Source organism: Chlorocebus sabaeus, chromosome 15 (genome assembly GCF_047675955.1).
Source record: "Chlorocebus sabaeus isolate Y175 chromosome 15, mChlSab1.0.hap1, whole genome shotgun sequence".
Classification (NCBI taxonomy): Eukaryota; Metazoa; Chordata; class Mammalia; order Primates; family Cercopithecidae; genus Chlorocebus; species Chlorocebus sabaeus.
In genome coordinates, this window is record NC_132918.1 from 48233264 (window position 1) to 48254679 (window position 21416).

Sequence of the window (21416 nt, forward strand, 5' to 3'; positions counted from 1 at the left end):
CACCATACCCTTTCATTTATGACGTTTAAAAACATGCAGACCTATACAACATATCGCATAGTGATGCATATGTGTGTGATAAATCTATAGCTAAAAACAGGAAAATGAGAAGCACAAAATTCAGGGTAGTGGCTGCCTCCACGAGGGTGGAGGAGGGGCGGCACTGGCGGCCGCTGTTGAGCTTCACTCATTTACCAGGGGTTTGACTGGAAGAGCTTGGCTGCCGGCTCACCGACTAACACTTCTATCCGGAGGAATATTTTTCACAGTTAGAATACTTCTGGGTTAGAGCAGTGCAGAAAATGAGAAAACCTGTTTGGGGAGCTTTTCCCTGTTAATATATGAACAGGAGGAGCACTGGGGGTAGGTAGACGGCACCCCATCATACTTGGTTTGATTCAATGTAGATCAGTGCCATTGAATTCTGTTCAGAAATATTGATTACTCCCCAGCTAGGTGCTGGGCACCTGGAATACAAAGATAAATTAAAACTGCCAAGATAAGTACTGGGAAGGAACAAAACAAGGCAGATAAGTAAATTGGCTACTGAATGTCCTGGGTGGGTTTCTGAGTTCTTTGGCCCAGTCTGGACAAGTGATTAGGAAAAGCTTTTGAAAGGAGACTGTGCCTCTCGAAGATGAGTCTTGAAGGAAGAGTTGGAGTTAGAGAGAGCAGGGAGGACAGGCTTATCTCAAGCAGAGGTAACTCCATTAATAAAGATACACAGGAGAGATGTATGTTATTTCTGGAGACAAAACCTTGAGTTGGGGCCTCTATAGAGATGAGGCAGGAGGGTTGAGTTGGCTTCCGTGTGCTGCAGAGATGGTAACGCTCAACTGAATTTAAGCCAGGCGTGACAGGACCAGAGGCTTTAGAACCCCCGTCCTAGACAAGGTGAGCAGGGAGGCTAGTTTGGAGGCTGTTGCAATGGTTCAGGTAAAGTTAAGGAAGTGGAGAAGGGTGGTAGAGATGAAGAGGAGGATGTGGATCAAGAAATATTTAGGAGGCAAAATTGGCAGGACGTGGTGTTTGGTTGGCTGTAGTGACTGAAGGACAGGATGGCTATGGAATGATAACTGAGCCATCTAACAGTAACTGGCTGTATACGACATGAAACAGCATCTCAGTCCGTTCTTGGAATTTGCCAATGTAGAGCGGATCTAAGTGAAATTTCCTCTTATCTGCCTAGTGATTTATAACAATTTGCAGATGTAACATGGCCCCCAGCACATTTGTGGCACTGTGGTTCTGTCACATTTATCCTAAAGCTCAGTTGCAGCAGAACAAAAATATGTCTTTGTTCCTAAAATACTCTTCCTTGAGAAAATTCAGTTTCCAATAGAAAAGGCAGTGAATGATCATATAATTATAACATCGTGTCTAGAAGGCTGACCTGATTGAGTCTTTCCTTTGCTGCTTATAAGTGCTTTTTTTGTAATTTTATTTAAACAAAATTAACATGTTTTATTTGTAATTGTAGGTGAGAATTGTTTAGTGCATTGTTTTTATTTATTTAATGGAAGTGTTTTTCAAAAGCATGATAGAATATTTTCATAAAAGGCTTGAATCTCAGAAGCATTATTTAAATAACCTGATCACTTTTGTGGCTGGAACTGTCTCAGTCTGTTTTGTGTTGCCTGTAACAGAATACCTGAAACTGAGTAATTTATAAAGACAAATAATTTCTTTATTATAGTTATGGAGGCTGAGAAGTCCAAGTCAAGGGACCACATTTGGGGAGAGCCTTCTTGCTGGTGGGGACCCTTCGCAAAGTCCCCATGTGGTACAGGGCATCCCATGGCAAGGGGCGCAGAGCGTGCTCACTCAGGTCTCTCGTCTTATAAAGCCATCGGTCCCACTCCCGTGACTACCCATTAATCCATTAACCCACTTATCCATTAATCTATGAATGGATGAATCCATTCTTGAGGGCAGAGCCCTCATGACCCAGTCACCTCTTAAAGGTTCCATTTCTCAATACTGCTCCACTGGGCATTCAATTTCAACATGAGTTTTGGAGGGGACAAATAGTCAATCCATAGTAAGCTATAAATGTAGATCACAAAGCTCACTTTTTGATTCATCCCATCCCCTGGCTCAGAAGGTTATATTCAGGATGGAAAAGATCATGCAGTTTTTCTAACTGGTTGGGCCAGGTAGGTCTACCCTCTCTGCCACCCAACCCCACTCAGCATAGCTGACAGTAGGAAAAAAAAACAAAAGAGGTGCCTTATTATTTGCTGTCCATGATGTGTAAGAAGTGATTGGCTGAGAAGATGTCTCAAAAAGGTGTTCAGTCAAACCACTGGGTAATTCATTTAAATAACTTGTTAACTTTTTTCTACTTCTGAATTAGTTTTTAAACAGAATTCATCAGACAGCATTTTTTTTTTTTACCATTGTGTAAATAACAATAGCAAACCTTAAATGAAATTATCTTGTGTAATGTAGTAATCCCCCAAGATTTAAGAGAGCTTTTGAGCCTCAGTTATCATTTCCACTTAATCTTTAGTGCCAGCTAACCAGGAAGCTCCTAAAATTAGAGCTCTTAATCAATGATGCCGTTCATGAACACCAAAACAGATTCATCACTTTCTTTTTTTTCCTTTGCAGCATTTTGCTAATGGAGATTATAATAGAAAGGCTTCCATTTCAGGCATACCTAAGAACTGCCATTGAAAATGAAATGGAAGTCCTTTGCATGGCTTTCTTAGCCCAGAGCGGATAGAAAAGATAATCAGCCCACTGAGTTAATCCCTCTGGCTGCATCTTTACAGGGTGTGGGAATTTGTTCACCAGGTTTGTCCCTTTTATGCTCTGCAGCCAACATATGGCAAACCCAGACCAGCTTGAACGCAAGAGCCTTAGTTCAAAGAATCTGCCTTTTCCCCATCAGGCAAATCATGAGGTGCTTTTTGAAAACCAGCCACGTCCCAATGTCCGCCACAGTCTCTGTGGCAGGAGTTATCTGATCCTGGGTTCAAATTCTGACTCTCCCAACATACTAGCTGTAGGGCCTTGAATAAATCACTTGAACTCTCTGAACTTCAGTTGCCTATTCCATAAAAAAGAGATAAAAATAGGGTCGTTGTGAAGGTGGAATGTGACAATTCACATAAAGCACAGTGCCTAGCTGAGCAAACACTCAGTAAATGTTAGCTATTAGAATTGGTATTTTTAAGCATTTTAACTTTTAAGTTTAAACAACTGGTAATTCTGTTGTCAGAAGTTAATGGAAAACTAGAAAATTTTACATTTTCAGAGAGGCCACTTTTAAGTATATATATGTTTAAAAACACATTTTTCTTTTTTTAGGCCAATTGTATCTGAGAGAAATGAACTTCTTATTCAGTTTTTATCAGACTTAAGTTTAACTGCAGATGGGTTTATTGGTCACTACAAATTCAGGCCAAAAAAACTGCCTGCAACTACAGCACAGCCTGTCACCACCACATTCCCTGTAACCACAGGTAAGTTTTTCTGTTTGGAACTTTGTGCAAAAACTTCAGGAGTATAAGAAGAATTCTTTTAAAGTAGAAAAAAAATAAGAGAAAGATACTAGAAATTAAAGTTAAATAGGATGAAAGCTTTGGTAAGAGAATAATATGACTGCATTAATGAAAGAAAGGTATAGGGGGTAAGAATGCTTATAAGCTAATAGTTTTTAAATATCAGGTAAGAAAATTATGACCATTGAACAATGACTAGGAAGCCTGTTATAAGCACAGATCATTCTAAGCCTAAGTTTCCATTTCCGGAACTGACAAAATTGTCGTTTGCTTTTTATTACATAGAATTGTGATATTTTAGGTTGAAGTTTTAGGGCCTTTCTGTTTTTCATAGTCTGCCAATGTTTGGTTTTGATTTTTTTGTTTTTTTGTTTTTTGGTTTTTTGGTTTTTTTGCTTCTCAGTGAAATGTCATGTAAAATGTTATTTATTTATTTATTTTCAAATCGGAGTAAATTAAACAACAATATTCAACGAAGTACAGAGGCTGGTTGGGAAACTGGCCTGGGTGCTGAGACATGATGTAGGGAGGCAGGGTCTCTGTAGCTAGTACCTGGCCTATCAGCTCCACCCCCTGGGATTTCAGGCCTCAGATCTAAAAATCCAAATCTAGGGAGGAGGGGGAAAAGCAGGAAGGAAAGACTGAAGGTTAAGATATAAAATAGGCTGAAATAAGCCCAGCTTTATTGCCCCCATTTTCCATGTACACCCAGGCTGGGGCTGAGTACAGGCAGGCGCCTCTGGGTCTAACGTTTCCTCTCATTCCGCAAGTGCGCCACCGTGTGGTATGGACGTGTACTGCCTCATTGTAACTGCTGTATTTCTCCAGCTCAGCTCAATAAGCCTTGGTGTCCATGTTCTTTCTAGTGAATTATCTGGTCACACCTATTGAGCTAGTGGTTCCCCTGCTTTTATCTCCATCCTGAACTTTCTCTGAAATCGCAAGCATGGATTTGTAATTCTCTCCTGGACACAATGTGACTGTAGCTGTTTAAATGAAAGCATAGACAAACTTGTTTTTATCACACTATTTTCTGCCTCAAGCCTACTTCTCCACTTATTTTCCCAAGCACGTCCGCAGCATCAGTAGCCTCACTCAGGGTCATCTTTGATACCTTCTGTCTTTTCTCCCGACCTCATGCCCCACCCTGCTCCCATCACACCGAGTAGACCATGTTGTTCTTCCATTAAATGTGTTGTCTACAGCTATGCTATCCAATATGGCAGCCACTGTGAGCGCTTAAAATGTGGCTATGATATTGGGGAACTGAATTTCTAATTTAATTCTAATGAATTTAAAATTGAAAAGCCTCATGTGACTAGTGACTACCAGATTGGACCACATGGGAGCCCAAACCCCTTCCCGTGGTATGTCAGACCCTTCACACTTTGTCCCCAGCCTCTCTTTCTAGTTTCATCTTCAGGCCTTGCCAACTCTCTCCTATGCTCTAAGTATTTTTGTTTTTATCCTATGTGTGGGGTAAGCTGTTGATGGGTTTAAGGAAAGTTCAGGATTAGTTTCACATTTTACAAAGATCACTGTGGCCACTGCCGGGTGAATGAATCGTAGAAGTCCAGCGGGTCATCAGAATCTCGTGCTGGTCCAGGTGAACTGTGCTATGGCACAAATTCAAAGAGAGTCAAGAGATGAGAGGGAGACAGTGACAGGCCTTGGTGATTCATTGGACTAGGGAGGTCAGGGAGGTGTCAGGAATACCTCCCAGGTCCCGGGCTTGCACAGCTGGGGTGATACTGCCACTGTCCACTGAGGTAGAGAACTGGATTTGGAGGTAGATTTATAAATTAGGCAGTGGCTTTGTTGGGTTTGAGGTGTCTGTGAGATTTTCCAGTGGATATGCTATGCATAGGGATACATGGGTCTCCAGACCAAAATAAAGATTTTTTTGTTTTGTTTTGAGACGGAGTTTCACTCTTGTTGCCCAGGCTGGAGTGCAGTGGCACGATCTTGGCTCACCGCAACCTCCGCCTCCCAGGTTCAAGTGATTCTCCTGCCTCAGCCTCCCGAGTAGCTGGGATTACAGGCATGTGCCACCAAGCCCGGCTAATTTTGTATTTTTAGTAGAGACGGGGTTTCTCCATGTTGGTCAGGCTGGTCTCGAACTCCTGACCTCAGCTGATCCACCCTCCTCGGCCTCCCAAAATGCTGGGATTATAGGCCTGAGCCACCACCTGGCCAACCAAAAGAAAGATTTAAGCCAGATTTAAATTTAAGAGTGACCCATCACCCACAACCCGGGCCACAACGCGCCCCTCGCCAAGGTGGTCTTCCGGGATCTGTACTGGTTTAAGAAGTGGGTGGAGCTGTTCATTGCTGCTGAGGGCATTCACACGGACCAGTTTGTGTATTGCGGCAAGAAGGCCCAACTCAACATTGGCAGTGTGCTCCCTGTGGGCACCATGCCTGAGGGTATGATCGTGTGCTGCCTGGAGGAGAAGCCTGGAGGCCGTAGCAAGCTGTCGTAGGCATCTGGGAACTATGCCACCATTATCTCCCACAACGCTGAGACCAAGAAGACCCGTGTGAAGCTGACCTCTGGCTCCAAGAAGGTTATCTTCTCAGCCAACAGAGCTGTGGTTGGTGTGGTGGCTGGAGGTTGCCGAATTGACAAACCCATCTTGAAGGCTGGCTGAGCCTACCACAAATATAAGGCAAAGGGGAACTGCTGGCCACGAGTATGGGATGTGGCCATGAACCCTATGGAGCATCCTTTTGGAGGCGGCAACCACCAGCACATCGGCAAGCCCTCCACCGTCTGCAGAGATGACCCTGCTGGCTGCAAAGTGGATCTCACTGCTGCCCGCCAGACTGGACGTCTCTGGGGAACCAAGACCGTGCAGGAGAAAGAGAACTAGTGCTGAGGGGCCGAATAAAGTTTGTCTTTATGCCAAAAAAAAAAAAAAAAAATTAAAGAGTCATCAATACATAGATAGTTGAAACAATGATTAAGAAGGAGATGACCTAGAGAGAGATTGAGGGCAGGAGGAGGAGAGGAGCTGAGATTAACCCTCTAGAAATTTCCAGCTGTTAAAAGAGAAGGTTACACTGGCCAAGGAGACTGAAAAGGAGTGGCGAGGGAGGAGGGAGGAGAACTGGGAAGATGTGTCCTGAAAGCTGAAAGCTGAGGAAGGGAATGTTTCAAAAGGGAGTGATCAGTGAGTCAAGCATTGGTGAGACTTCCAATAAGGGAGGACTACAATGTTTCCATTTGGTTTCATGACATGGAGGCTACTGGAGACGCCAACACAATCTATGTAAGTGGCGTTGTGCTGGCAGAACCCAGACAGTGTGTGCTGAGGGGAGTGTGCAACACGGCAAATTGATATAGGAAATTCAGTAGCTCATTCCCCAAGTTCGGCCTTAAAGAAGGAGACGCTTTGAGAGTCTTAAAGCTGCTTATGTTGATGGGAGTAACTAGCAAAGAAGAAGAAGGCAATGGCAGACAGAAGCAATAAACTGAGAAGGAAAGTTTCAATAAAGGTGCAAGGGGCTGGCTCCAGAGGACTCACAGAAGGCACGACTCCAGGTCAGAGGAGGTGTCCCCTCTCTCGGAGGAGGAAAAGAAGAGAGATGGTATAACGATGACTTGGAGGTTTGGTGGGGATCTCAAGGACATTTTCTGCTATGCTTCTCTTCTTCCTGGAAAATAGGCAGGGTCACCTCTGAGAGGGAGAAGGGAGTGGCAGCACGGGAGGTTAGGAGAATGAGAAAGAGTTTGAAAAAGCGCTGTGGAAATCGGAGAGTAGGCTGATCTCCAGCCTGTCACCCCGCTGAAGGCCCATTTGTGTAATCAGTTGTCTCAGGGCAGGCACAGGAAAAACAGATTTCTCTGCAGATTCATACAGGGCTAAAGGACAGAGGGGTAGGGACCTTAAGGCATTGTGTAGAAAATGATTGAAATAATGGACCATGGAAATGAAATCAAATTGCTGAGGAGGTAAAGACAGGCTAGGGTTGATGGGTTGGGAAAAATGAGAGCAGCCAATGTGTTGAACCATCAAAGATGGAAGAAAACGTAGTCATAGAGTAATTAAATAAATAAGCTTGAAGGGGAGAACGCTGGATGCCAGCAGGTCTAAATTTGACAGACTGACAATGAACAGCCATAGCATGAAGACATCCGAGGCCGGAACTGAGTGTCCAGGAAAGTCCCTGGCGTAGATGAGGCCACAGGACTGCGGGATCAGGCATGGGAGGGTGAACCCACAGAAACAATCTCGGGAACACAGCCAGGGAGGGCCGAGAACCAGGGACCAGCTTTGTGAGTGAAGGGCAAGGAGACAGGTGCCAGTTAAAATGTGGAGGGGAAGGAGAGAGCCAGTGACTTGCAGGCCAGACAGCAGGCCCCACCAAAGCGGGAGAAGGGCATGTGGGACACCCACCCCACTTCCAGACTGACCTTCCGAGGCTGAGAAGCAGCTGGTTCCCAATGGGCCCGGGAAAGGGCTCGCCATCAGAGATACCACAACTTTTTGACTCGGTTAATTGAGTAAATTTAATTCTGTAAATTTACAGCTGAAGTGAGTTTCCCAACTTCTGGAACAGTGGTGTGACTCTTCCCTTCCAAACACCTTCTGAGCTCTTTCTGTGTCTCTCTTTTTTAAAAAATGCATATGTAAGCTATTATATGTATTTTAACATTAAATTACGTATGTTTTAATATTGCTATGTGCTTCAGGTTCCTTTTGGAGTTAAGTAGGGGGTACAGGCTGGGCGCTGTGGCTTACGCCTGTAATCCCAGCACTTTAGGAGGCCAAGGCAGGCAAATCACCTGAGGTCAGCAGTTCAAGACCAGCCTGGCCAACATGGCGAACCCGAGTCTCTACTAAAAATACAAAAGTTGACCACGTGTGGTGGTGCACACCTGTATTCCCAGCAACTCTGGAGGCTGAGGCAGGAGAATTGCTTGAACCCGGGAGGCAGAGCTTGCAGTGAGCTAAGATTACACCACTCCCAGAGCGAGACTCCATCTCAAAACAAATAAATAATAAATTAACAGAGGAGTTGGTGGGACCTGTTGGAAGAGCAATATTACAATTGCAGATATTCACCCAACAAGGGCAATTCTGTTATCGTGATTCTGTTTAGTTTTTCCTAGCATATTGTCACACAGAAAGGAAGAATTAGCAGCTATTTTTGAAACATTTTTAAGATGATTATGAGGATGAACTGTTTTCACGTTGTTAACCCAGGGTTTCTCAGCCTTGGCACTGTTTATATTTTGGGCCAGATCCTTCTGTGTTGCGGGGACTATCCTTTTCTCCTTTTCTCTGTGGGATGTCAGCAGCGTCTCTGGCATTTGCCCACTAGATGCTAGCAGCACCCTCTAGTTGTGATAACCAGAAATGTTTCTAGATACTGCCAGATGCCTACTGGGGGCAGCATCACCCGTACTTACTCGTACTTAAGAACTGCTGTGTTTTGTCTATTTGGTTTACTTTTAAATTTGTCTGCTTCTTAGTTCTTAAGACCCTTATAGCCAGTGCCAGGCTCAAAATAAATATTTAGTGATTGGTTGCATCTAATTACAGATGTAACACACTTTACACATGAACAGTATTTCTAAAAACCTATACTACTCATGTTGAGGCAATTGCATGTTTTAAGGACGTCCTCAGGGGAACACCCTAGGATTCCTTTTGTAAAGTGAGGGATTAAACTACATTCTGTGAGTTCCAATTTGTTGTTCTGGGTTTTTCTAAACAGGGCACACACTCAGAGTATGTCTATATTTTCTTATAGTGTTAGTTTTATATAAAGGAAGAAGAGAACAGTGCTACATTTGTGCTATCTTTGATCTCAGGTTTAAAATTCAGTAGAGGGTATTGAGTTGCCCTGGCGAAATTAGAGCAGTAGTTGGTAGCATGGAGAATTTATTTTGCATGGTGTTAAATTTTTTCTTCGCAGTGATAGATTGGTGGCTGAGGGAAATAAATGATAAGTTTAAATGGGTGGATTCAGAACTAAAGACCAGTTATGCTTGAATTCATTTTTCCTAAAACTTATGTCTTCTTTGAATTAAGGTTTAAAGCCCACTGTGGTCCTGTGTCAACAAAAGTGTAGACGGACGGGGACTCTGGAGGGCAACTATTGTTCAAGTGACTTTGGTAAGAAAGAAGAGCCAGTCTTTTTCTCTTTAACCAGAAACTTGAGGCTGCATGCTTCATCTCAAAGGAATTCCTATGAATTTGTGGTGAAGGGTCAGTAACGCCACTCGTTTATCCAAGAAAATACCTGCCTGTACACGAGAATGGTCAAATTGTTAGATTTCACAGCTGAGAAAAATATGGATTTAGAAAATATACTTTTTTTCTTATTAAGTTTAATAATTTGGGTCTTGTTACATGGTACTGCCACACTGCGTATTCTGGCTGACTATTCCTGCAAAAAACCTATGTACTTTTTTCCTTACATATTTTTCATATGCAGAGTATTTTTTCACACATCTGTACTTCAACTTAAGTAAATTAGAAACATACCCACGCTTATATTCAGAAGCTGGCCTCTCTCAGAAGAAATTCAAGTGTTTTCCCTGTACTGCCTTTCCAAAGTACTGAAGCAAAAGTTGGAAATCTGGAGTCCATTTGGAAACTCTTACAAACTGGAACCTGAGGAGGTATTCTTTAAAGATTTAGAATTTTTAAGAGTTTTTCCAATGGAAAAATGGCACCATCTATGAAAGCTACTTAAGAGCAAAAGATACAAAACTTAATTATCTCGGTTATTTTTTAAGTGGCTTAAAAGGAACATTTAAGACAAATCTGATCAGGAAGAGCAAGTTGCTATGGCCTAAATAGGTTTCCCCAAACCAAACTTCCCCAGAGAGGCTTTGCTTGCTTTTTCTGTGCCTTGAAGTGACTTCTGTAGTCCAGACGAGCTGTATCATAGTGAAGGTGTGAAGACACTGAAGACTGTGGGGCCCTAAACCTTACTAGAGTTCACATGCTGAAATTCAAATAACTGGCATAAAACTGAAAGCGACACCACGTGTAATTGCTACCACGTCCGGTTTACTCTTCTGCAGGAGGTGCTTCAGGAAGTCTCCCTCCCTGTGTCTTGGGAGCCACTGATTCCACCTGACTATACACTGAATTTTGCAGTGAACACTCATCACACAGGATCAACATAAAGCATCATAGGAATTCTGATTTTATGAACATTGCACACTGCCTAAGCAGTGAGTGTTCACTTTATTCTGAAGGAGTCAGATTAACCCTGTCCAAAACTTGATTTATTCCATTAATGTGACCACTTACATGGCAAAATGACCAAATCTATCACCAGCCACTGGTTCTCAACCAGGGCTGGTAATGGTTCCCTGGGGAGTGGTAGACATGTTAGATTACTGCATTTTTTTGGTTGTCACAATAACTAGGAACTGCTACTGATTTTTCTAGGAAGGACAAGGCTGGTAAAAAAATGTATTCAGGCCAGGTGAGGTGGCTCACACCTGTAATCCCAGCACTTTGGGAGGCCGAGGCAGGCGGATCACCTGAGGTCGGGAGTTCGAGACCAGCCTGACCAACATGGAGAAACCCTGTCTCTACTAAAAATGCAAAATTAGCTGGGTGTGGTGGCACATGCCTGTAATCCCAGCTACTCGGGAGGCTGAGGCACGAGAATCACTTGAACCCGGGAGGCGGAGGTTGCAGTGAGCCAAGATCGTGCTCCAGCCTGGGCAACAAGAGTGAAACTCCGTCTCAGAACAAACAAACAAACAAAACCATATTCAGTGCAAGTCCTGCACCACGAGGAACTGTCCTCACTCAAGCCCCCAGAATGCAGGAAGCACCTCCGTGAGAAAGACAGCATCTTTCCTTCTGTGGCTGTAAAGAGAGACTTTTCTCAGAGTGTCTGATGGAAAAAACAGGGGATTACGTAATGAAAATCAACTGAATTTTACTAGAGTTTTTTAAAGAAAAAAATGTTTAAGTTAATACCTCAGTTCTATACTTCAGCTTGTTAAATGAAATAAACAGAGTGGATAAGAAAGAGAATAGACCACAGAAGACAGAGCTTTACTGATAATTAGACAGAGATGAGGACCCAGGGAATGAACAAAAGTTCGGGAAGAAAGGACAGCTACAGAGAAGGGTGAGGAGAACACAGAAAGCTGGCTACACACCCACACCGACTCAAAGACTCACATCTTCGTGGCCCAAACCCCCATTGCGCAATCTCTTAGCATGGCGCTGCCTCTACAGATACAAGGTCTTTTTGAGTATTCACAGGTAGAGCCTCATAAGCCAGACTATCCCCTGACAATCAACCACATGTTGGATAAAACATTTTAAAGAGTTTCAGCCTTGGCAGTGGACCGCAGTGTGGCAAGTATTTAGGCTTCTCTTCTGGTTATCAGTCCCCAACAACCAGGGTAACATGACAGCTCCAACCTGCATTTTGGTGACAAATGTACAGAAGCAAATGTGAAACCTCTACGAGGGCCTTTTCTTTAACATTAAAATGTTTCGTATCTGAAACTTAGAAGAATGTAAACTTGTTTTTCAGTTCTGCTTGCATTTGTCTTCACTGTCACGTCATTTCAAAATGTTTTCTTCTGCAGTATTAGCCGGCACTGTCATCACAACCGTCACTCGTGGTGGGAGTTTGCACGCCACAGTCTCGATCATCAACATCTACAAAGAGGGAAATTTGGCGATTCAGCAGGCGGGCAAGAACATGAGTGCCAGGCTCACTGTGGTCTGCAAGCAGTGCCCTCTCCTCAGAAGAGGTGAGTAGGGAGAAAACTGGGTCTCTCTGAGCAAGCCATGGATTTTCCATGCCATGGTTGGTCTAGGGAAGTCAAATCAGGGCTAATATGTTGCCCACTTCTTTCAGAGCAGGAAGGCCTTTGGAGTCAGGAAGAATTGGGCTCTCATCCAAGTGCTTGTAACTTGTGGCAGAAGAAGGGGTAGTGGACATGATGAACAAGTGAAAGAAGTGTTTGAAGTTGAGTCAGTAAGCAGCAGACACACAGAGCAGTGCAGGGTGGAGAGATTCTAGACTATTGCACTGAAGGTGCCAGTACTGTCTAGGTTTAAAGAAAATATCCAGCAGCCAGCAGGAAATGCAGACCCGATGTTCAGAAGAGGGAGGTATCTCTGGGCTAGACTCAAGGATCTGGGAATCATTTGCAGAGATAGGACTACTAAGTCCATGGATGGGAATGAGTTTGTTGAAAGAAATTACGAAAAACAGACAGTTACTCTAGAGCTAGAGGCACATGACTCTTTAGGAATATATATTTAACAACTTATGAAAGTAACATATGCTTCATGGTTTTTAAAAAGTTGAAATAAGTAGATAAGAGTATTAAAAGTGAAACCCTTTTCCTTTCCCTAGAAGTACTCTGAAAAGTTCCTTCCAGCCAGACATGGTAGCTCATGCCTGTAATCCCAGCATTTTGGGAGGCCAAGGTGGGAGGATTGCTTGAGCCCAGAAGTTCAAGACCAGACTGGGTGATGTAGTGAGACCCTATTTCTTAAAAAAAAAAAAAATTTAAGTTCCTTCTAGAAAGTTTCTATCCGTATAAAGCATGGGCATATACACTTATGGACTCATACTATACACAAGTTCTGCAATTTTTCCCTTACGTAAGCTCTAGACATCTTTCCGTAACAGCACATAGAGACCGATCTCTTTCTTTGGAATGGTATCATGCCTGGTATTCCACCACGTGATATACCATGATTTCTCAGTTCAACCTCAGCTCATTCCTTTCCTTGTCTTGTTACGAACATCTCCGACAAGAAACCAAACCAAACCACACACACATACACACACACACACACACACACAGAGAGAGAGAGAGAGAGAGACAGAATATCCACTTCAAGAAAGCTTTACCGTCCCAGCAATTTAGGAGGCTGAGACGGGAGGATTAGTTCAGCCCAAGAGTTAGAGACCAGCCTGGGCAACATAGTGACACCTCCTCTCTACTAAAAATAAAAAAAATGTATCCGGATGTGGTGGTGGGCACCTGTGGTCCCAGCTACTCATGAGGCTGAGGCAGGAGGATGCCTTGAACCTAGTAGGTCGAGGCTGCAGTGAGTCATGATCACACCACTACACTCCAGCCTGGGTGACAGAGCAAGACTGTCTAAAAAAAGAAAAAATTTAAAAATAAAGCAACCTTTACTGTGAATTCAGATTGTTCAGAGAAGTCAGGAGGCTAGTAGCCTCATGTTGACTCTCCAGAGAGAATCACAAAGGCTCTGTAAAAGAGAAATTTCTTTCCAGAACTGCCAGAACAGCAGATATTGCACCTCAAGATTCTGTAAGGTCTCATAATGCTGCTAGCACTTCAGCCTTGAGGCAGCATTGCTTGCCCAGACTCTCACAGACCACTGTGGTGACAAGGTCAACCCACACAGGAAAATGCAAGAGAAAAAGGACACATTTTCTCTATGACACACCAGGGGAAAGGGAGATTAAAGGAGGAATTAACAAATACCTTTTTTTCTGATTTATTTCTGAGGTAATGTAAATATTCAGAGTGACCCAACACCTCAGGCCCCAGTCTAGGCCTAACTTAGCCAGTCACACCCATGTATAAAAACATAGTATAACCAATATAAGTACTCTTGACATCGATGTTTTGCAAGAAACTGTACAAATGCAAGTAGTATATGATCCATCTGTGCCCTCAAGAAGCTTACATAGCATACATGTTTGAGATGTTGATTAAAGTTCAAGACAACAGCAACATAAGAGAGTGGATCATTGGTTGCCAAATGCCAGGAAAATCCAGATACATGATGGGATTGAGAAGCCATCTGAGGATGGCCCATCACGAAGCCCTGGAGGCCCCTCAAGGAAGGAGAGTCTTTCACGTTAATGCGGTACCATCTTCATGTCAGGCATTTGGAACCACAACAGACCAACAGCACTGCAGAGCGGAACATGGCTGGATCTGACCACTCAGTCCAGTTTCCTGGGGTGAGCGTAGCCGAAATACCTTACTAGTTGAATTTGGCTTTTTGCTGATGAGAGTCTTAAACAAGATTTTATCATTTTATCAGTGGCGTGTGCCTGTAGTCCCAACTACTTTGGAGTCTGAGGCAGGAGAATTGCTTAAGCTCAGTAGTTCAAGACCAGCCTAGGGAATATGGCAAGACCCCCATCTCTAAAAAGCAAAAACAAGAAAACTCAGATTTTATCCTAGATGGAATACATGTATAATCTTACCATCTGGAGAAGAGAACATTTATCTAGAGGTAACTTACGGTCTAAGTTGTTTCATACATCATACATAGAGAAAAAGATTAATTTCTGTATTCTCTTTCTTTAGGTCTAAATTACATTATTATGGGCCAAGTAGGTGAAGATGGGCGAGGCAAAATCATGCCAAACAGCTTTATCATGATGTTCAAGACCAAGAATCAGAAGCTTCTGAATGCCTTAAAAAACAAGCAGTGTTAACAGTGAACTGTGTCCATTTAAGCTGTATTCTGCCATTGCCTTTGAAAGATCTATTTTCTCTCAGTAGAAAAAAAAAATACTTATAAAATTACATATTCTGAAAGAGCATTCCGAAAGATGGGACTGATTGACTCTTCACATGATGGAGGTATGAGGCCTCGGAGATAGCTGAGGGAAGTTCTTTGCCTGCTGTCAGAGGAGCAGCTATCTGATTGGAAACCTGCTGACTTAGTGTGGTGATAGGAAGCCAAAAATGTCAAGCGTTGACAGCTTGGAAGCAGTTTATTTATACATCTCTGTAAAAGGATATTTTAGAATTGAGTTGTGTGAAGATGTCAAAAAGAGATTTTAGAAGTGCAATATTTATAGTGATATTTGTTTCACCTTCAAGCCTTTGCCCTGAGGTGTTACAATCTTGTCTTGCGTTTTCTAAATCAATGCTTAATAAAATATTTTTAAAGGATTACAGAACAGCCACTAAACTTCTTTTTATAGATAGTGGGACATTGTAGAAGGAATATTCCCTTTTAGCAATAAAAATAGTGTTATTTATGCATAAGATTCCCTTTGTATCAATTTACGCTTTGCTAAAAGAGCATTCCAAGAGTTTCAGGGACTAAATGGATTCAGTAATGTCAGTAGACTATCATTCTTCTATCTGCAGAAACAGAGAATGTTAGTGCTAGAATAACATCTCTCAGGGATCTAGTCCACACTCTTTCATTTTGTAATTGAAACGGAAGCTCAGGTATGTTTAGTGACTTGCCAGAGCACATGTCTCCTAAGAGACAAAACGACCAAACTAAAGAGTCCTAATTCCAAACCCTTTGCCCTGTCACTAGAATAGCCTTCCCTACCCCCAGAGGAAAGCCCTCTTATCCTAATGTGAAGAGTGAAGTACTAAATACTAATACTAAGGGTAGTAAATACTAGCCTAAATAATTGGTCATTTTACAGAACTTGAAATTAGAAGTGAGCTTGACACTCCTGCCCTGTTCATCCCCAGTTAACTGGATCAGGCTGTATCAGCTAAGAGCCTTTGAGAAAACTATTTTCACTCATTAGTGGAAGAACAGCAAAAGGACCATCATTCACACAGAGCTGCTTAAGGCACAACTGTATGAGTGCAGCAACCAGCCCTGTAGAACGTTACCAGCCAGGGGCTGTGGGAGAGCGGACAACCATCCCTATCCAAAGAAGGCTGAAGGAACATTAGGGATGAACAAAGATGTGGGTCACAAACTCTTCCACGGTAGAAGCAAAGTTTTGGAAATAAGGGAAAATACTCTTTTAGATGAAAACAATAATTCCCAGTCCTAGGATGACCAGACATTTAAAGGGTGGCAAAATAGAAGTTCAAAAGGAATATTCCCTCTGTTACGGCAGCTGGGTGAGCCTAAGGAAGCTACAAAATTGGGCTGGCAGGCAGGTCAGAAACTGCTCCTATACTTTCCCATTGAGGAGCCATCAGCACCAGGGAATTCTGCAGCTGAGGAAGTACATGAACTAGAAGACCCTGATGACTGGGTGACTGGCTTCCCTGGCCAGTGGCAGCTTTTAGAAAGTTCTCTTAGCCAGCTGAACTTCGCAAACCAGCTGCGCCCAGCCAAGATATGACTGTGGATTCCTTATTGATTCCAGCCTTCTCAAAGCAAGTTGCTTCCCTTCAAGAATACATGTTCTGGGACTTAGGAGGGAATCCTAAAGATTTCAGTATTTCTTCCTTCCGAATAGAATCTCCTATTGGTGAATTATAAGCAGCATGCTGGCGGGTATCAACCTTCTTCTGCATGACCAGCGGAAAGACTTCTTTAGGTGAGTGGGGGCTTGCGTCATAGTGGGGTAAAAACTGAGAACTACTCATACTATTGACATCTCTGACACAATATTTTACAACTGTTTAGGGGATTCACGGTTAACAGTGTGTGGCACTGGTTTGTCTTTTACTTCAATTATTCAGAACAGAGATAATCAAGATGAATCGTGAAGCTGCTCTTTCTGGAATAACATCCACTTTGTAACTTCTTTCCTTTTTATAAAATCATTTTTCTCTGGTTTGAATGTATCCTCCAAAGTTTACGTGTTGGAAAGTAAATCCTCAGTGCAACAGTGTTGAGAGATGCGCTCTTTTATGAGGCAGAGCCCTCACGAATGGATTAATGACATTATCACGAGAGTGGGTTAGTTATCGTGAGAATGGGTCGTTGGTAAAAGGATGAATTTGGCCCCTTGCATTCCCCATTCCATCCGTCTCTTTCTCTTTTGGGCATGCACATGTGTTGATGTGTTCATGTGCTCTCTTGCCTTTCCGCCTTCTGCCATGGGACGATGCTGCGAGAAGGCTGTCAGCAGATGTGGGCCCTTGACTCTGGACTTCCCAGCCTCCAGAACTGTAAGAAATAAATATCTGTTCTTTATAAATTACCCAGTCTCAGATATTCTGTTATAGCAGCACAGAACGGACTAAGACACCTTTATTTTGACTGAGGTTTAGTTTCCTTAGTTATAATTTGAGGGAGTTAGACTACATAACTTTTGGGATCCCATACTATTTTCTCTTTTAGAAATTGCTTATTTTTCAAGAATAGTTGATGAGGTTTTTGTTTTTAATAAGTATTTATACTTGGGGAATCAAATACACATGAAGAATGAATAGGTGACCATACTAACATATCACAAAACATTTCAAAATTCTAAATAAATCTCACTGTTTCAGAGCATCTTGCTAGCTTGATTTTCATCCTTTGAATTCCCGTAAATGAACATTTAAGAATTTTGCCAAGTTCCAAAGTCTTAAATTCCATTATTTATTTACTTGCAAGTTAACCTTAATTGGAAGACATTTACCTTCTTTTCTTTCATGTGTCAATAGACCATTGCTACCAGGCTCCCATTTACTTCTGGACTATTTAAATGGTATCAACTAATGACAAAAAAAATCTCCCTTAAAGAAAAGCCCTATAATTAAACAGCCACTAATCAGAAAGTTCTAACGTGAGTTAGGTAATATTAATCAGAAGCACCTTTTGCTTGAGTTCATGGATTTAAGCAAACAAATTTATATATTTTTATATAAATGGAAACAAAAAATCTGCAATTCAATTAGCAAGCAAACATTTTTTAAAAAGGTTTGACCTAAGTATTTTAAAGACTTCATATTGGGAGAGAGAAAGATAAAGATATTAACTTAGGACTTTGATAACTTAAGTATTTCCATCAATTTATCTAGGGTAATGTAATAAAATAATAATATAAATAGAGCATAAATAATATAAATAGAGCATCAACGTTTAAAACCAGCAGAGGAAAAAAAAAGAAGTTAAAGAAAGTGAAACCAGGAAAAATACAACAAAATAAGGTAAAAATACAAACATATCAATAATTTCAGTAAATACCTAAACTAAATACTGAAAGTTATACGTCAAAATGGTCAGATTGGCTTAGAAAAAGAAATACAACTATGTGCTATTTGAAAGAGACATCTAAAACATGAGGACCCAGAAAAGTTGAAAGGGATAGAAAAAGATAAATATGGTATACCAGTCAAACATTAACCAAAACAAAATGGTATGGTTTTATTAATACTAGAAAAAAAAAACTTCAAGGCATTACTCAAGATGAAGAGAGTTACAAGGAGATATAACAATTCTAAATTTGCACACAGCTAATAACATCCTTCAAAATATATAACTAAATCTGATATAGTATAAATAGAAATGGACAAGTTCACCATCATAACGGGAGGTTTTAACGTGTTTCTCTCAGTAATTGACAGATTTAAAAGAGAAAACATTAAAAATATAGAAGTGTTGAACCACACAATTAGCTAGATTTACCTAACACACATATATAGAACAGAACCAAGGGCGCATTATTTTTGAGCTCATATGGAACAATTTCAGAACTTGCCATGTACCATGGAGCAAAGTCCAACAAATTTCAAACAAGTAGTATCAGATAGCCTTCTCTAACAACAGTAAACAACTAGAAATTAATAAGAAAAAGTAAACAACAAAAAACATGAAAAAAAAATTGGAAATTAAGAAATGTACTTTCAACTCATGATAAAAAGGAAACCATAATGGAAAACAAAATATTAAAAACTGAACAATAGAAAAACTGCATTTTAAAATGTATGAAATGCAGCTTAACCAACACTTTAAAATTTATAATCTTATGTGTTTACATTATAAAAGAAAGGGTGGAAATTTGTGAATGCTACAAATTGGGAACTTAGTAAAAGGAAAACAGCATAAACTTTTAAAAGGTAGGAGAAAATAGCATAGAGCAGAAATTGAATAAAATTGTCATCTTAAATGATAGAAAAAAGGAAAGCCAAATGTTCTTTAAAATGACTAATGTAATTGACAAAACTCTGACCAGATTAAGCGAGAAAAGAAGTAAAAACAGAGAAATAAACCAATTTTGTATTGAAAGAGGACTTTACTGCAGATTTTTCAGAATCTTAAAAGGTAATAAGATACTATGAATCACTTTATGCTCATAGATTTGAAAACTTAGGTAAAGTGGACAAATTCCGAGGGGGAAGGTGAAGCTGGGTATTGAGAACTTAACACAGACTCAAGTAGAAATAGAATACCTAAATAGTCCTATAATCATTAAAGAAATTTAACCTGTAGTTTAAAATATTTCCTCAAATAAAACTTGGGGCCTAGTTTTACCTGGAAGGCCTACCAAACATTTAAGTGATAAATACTATCGATCTAACGTAAACTATTCCAGAGTATACGTAAAGAAGGAACACTCAGCAATTCTTTTTATGAGATTAATATAATGTTAATACCAAAATTTAGAGACAGTAGGAACCAGGAAAATCTCCAGTCCACTTGCTTCCACCTATGAACATAGGTGCGAATACTCTAAACAAAACATTGTCAAACAAAATTCAGCAAACAAAACAGATCATGATCAAGTTGGGTTTATCCCAGGGATGCATGGTTGATTTAACATTAGAAAATCAATGAACGTAATGGGTGCAGCACAGCAACATGGCACATGTATACATATGTAATAAATTGCACGTTGTGCACATGTACCCTAGAACTTAAAGTATAGTAATAATAATAATAAAAAAAGAAAATCAATGAACATACTTTACAGAATAAATAGATCTGCAATACTAACTAGGGAGACTGAGGTGCAACGAAACCTTCAGGCTCTTAAAAGCACCAGGGATCTTTCTTGGTACCAATGTCCTCAGAAGGATATAGCACAGGGGTGAGAGTTTAGCAGAAGGACAGTGTCAGAATTTCTTTTTCTGTGAGAATCCTTGTAACATTCTGGCAGAAGTTTACACAGCCAAACATTAGCTGTTTTCCTTTGCCTCCCTAGATGATGTCTCAGAATCAAGGAGAAAAAAAAGATTCAGTCAGGTGAACACAAGTGGGTGTAGACACACCAGCTGAAAGGTCACATCTCCACAGAAGCCAATATCTCTTACAACTCCGTAGCACAGCTTCCTGACTTCTCATAGATGACGTGCCTAGTTGTAAGAGTTACGCACTCAGGAAAGCACAGCCGATGTCCCTCCATCAGGTATTCGTAGTTCAAGGATTGTTCCTCCCAATCCAGATGCAGTTTACCTATCGGCTCATTTTTACCATAAGCAAGTATGCCTAGCAACATAACTGACCTACTGTATTATCAGATTACTAGGTAACCTAAACTATAGTAAACAAAGGTCAAATTTTAACGGAATGGGGAAAGGTACTGTTAAGCCCTATTCACAATAGATGGAGAACATTCATTTGATTTTAATAATGCAGAAGAAGCATTTAATCTAATTCAACATTTATTCCTGACAAAAAATTAACCTTGAGAAAACTGTGAATAGAAAGAAATGTCCTCAAGTTGACAAGAAAATCTGCAGCAAAGCTCATACTTAATGGTGAAATATTGAAAGCATTTCTGTTAAGATCAGTGGTAAGACATGAATGCCTGAAATTGTCGTATCTATTAGAAATTGCACTGAGGGATCTAGACAGTGTGGTAAGGCAGGACAGTGAAATATGTGATATAAGGATTGGAAATGGAGAAACAAGACTATTATAGTAAAGAGATGTTATGCTTATCCAGATAGAAAAACCCAAGGTAACCTGCAGGTGATTCAAATAGAAAATTCCCCATGCTTATTATCTCTTAGGTGTATAAATAAGCCCTAGCCTAAGGACAAAATATTGATTTTTTTTTACCTTTTATAATTAAGAGCCTTGAATTCAGGACCCTTTGCACAAAAAGCCTCTTTTTCTCCCCCCCACCTTGGAGATGAAATTTCCGTTTTTTGCCCAGGGTGGAGTGAAGTGGCACAATCTTGGCTCACTGCAACCTCCGCCCCCTGGGTTCAAGCAATTCTTCTGCCTCAGCCTCCTGAGTAGCTGGGATTACAGGTGCCCGCCACCACGCCCAGCTAATTTTTGTATTTTTTTTAGTAGAGATGAGGTTTCGCCA

General features: G+C 41.2%; 1 protein-coding gene and 1 pseudogene across 1 annotated transcript in view; both read left to right on the top strand.

Moving 5' to 3' along the window:
• Positions 1–15411, top strand: part of PCOLCE2 (procollagen C-endopeptidase enhancer 2) — a 71789-nt gene extending 56378 nt beyond the window's left edge. Inside the window, exons 6-9 of the mRNA XM_008008838.3 lie at positions 3316–3470; positions 9551–9634; positions 12091–12258; positions 14818–15411. Of these exons, the coding sequence (XP_008007029.1) occupies positions 3316–3470; positions 9551–9634; positions 12091–12258; positions 14818–14948 (538 nt within the window). The 3' untranslated portion in view covers positions 14949–15411. The remainder of the gene's footprint in view (positions 1–3315; positions 3471–9550; positions 9635–12090; positions 12259–14817) is intronic.
• On the top strand, positions 5756–6382 carry LOC119625612 (large ribosomal subunit protein uL2-like; annotated as a pseudogene).
• Positions 15412–21416: the final 6005 nt, after the last annotated feature.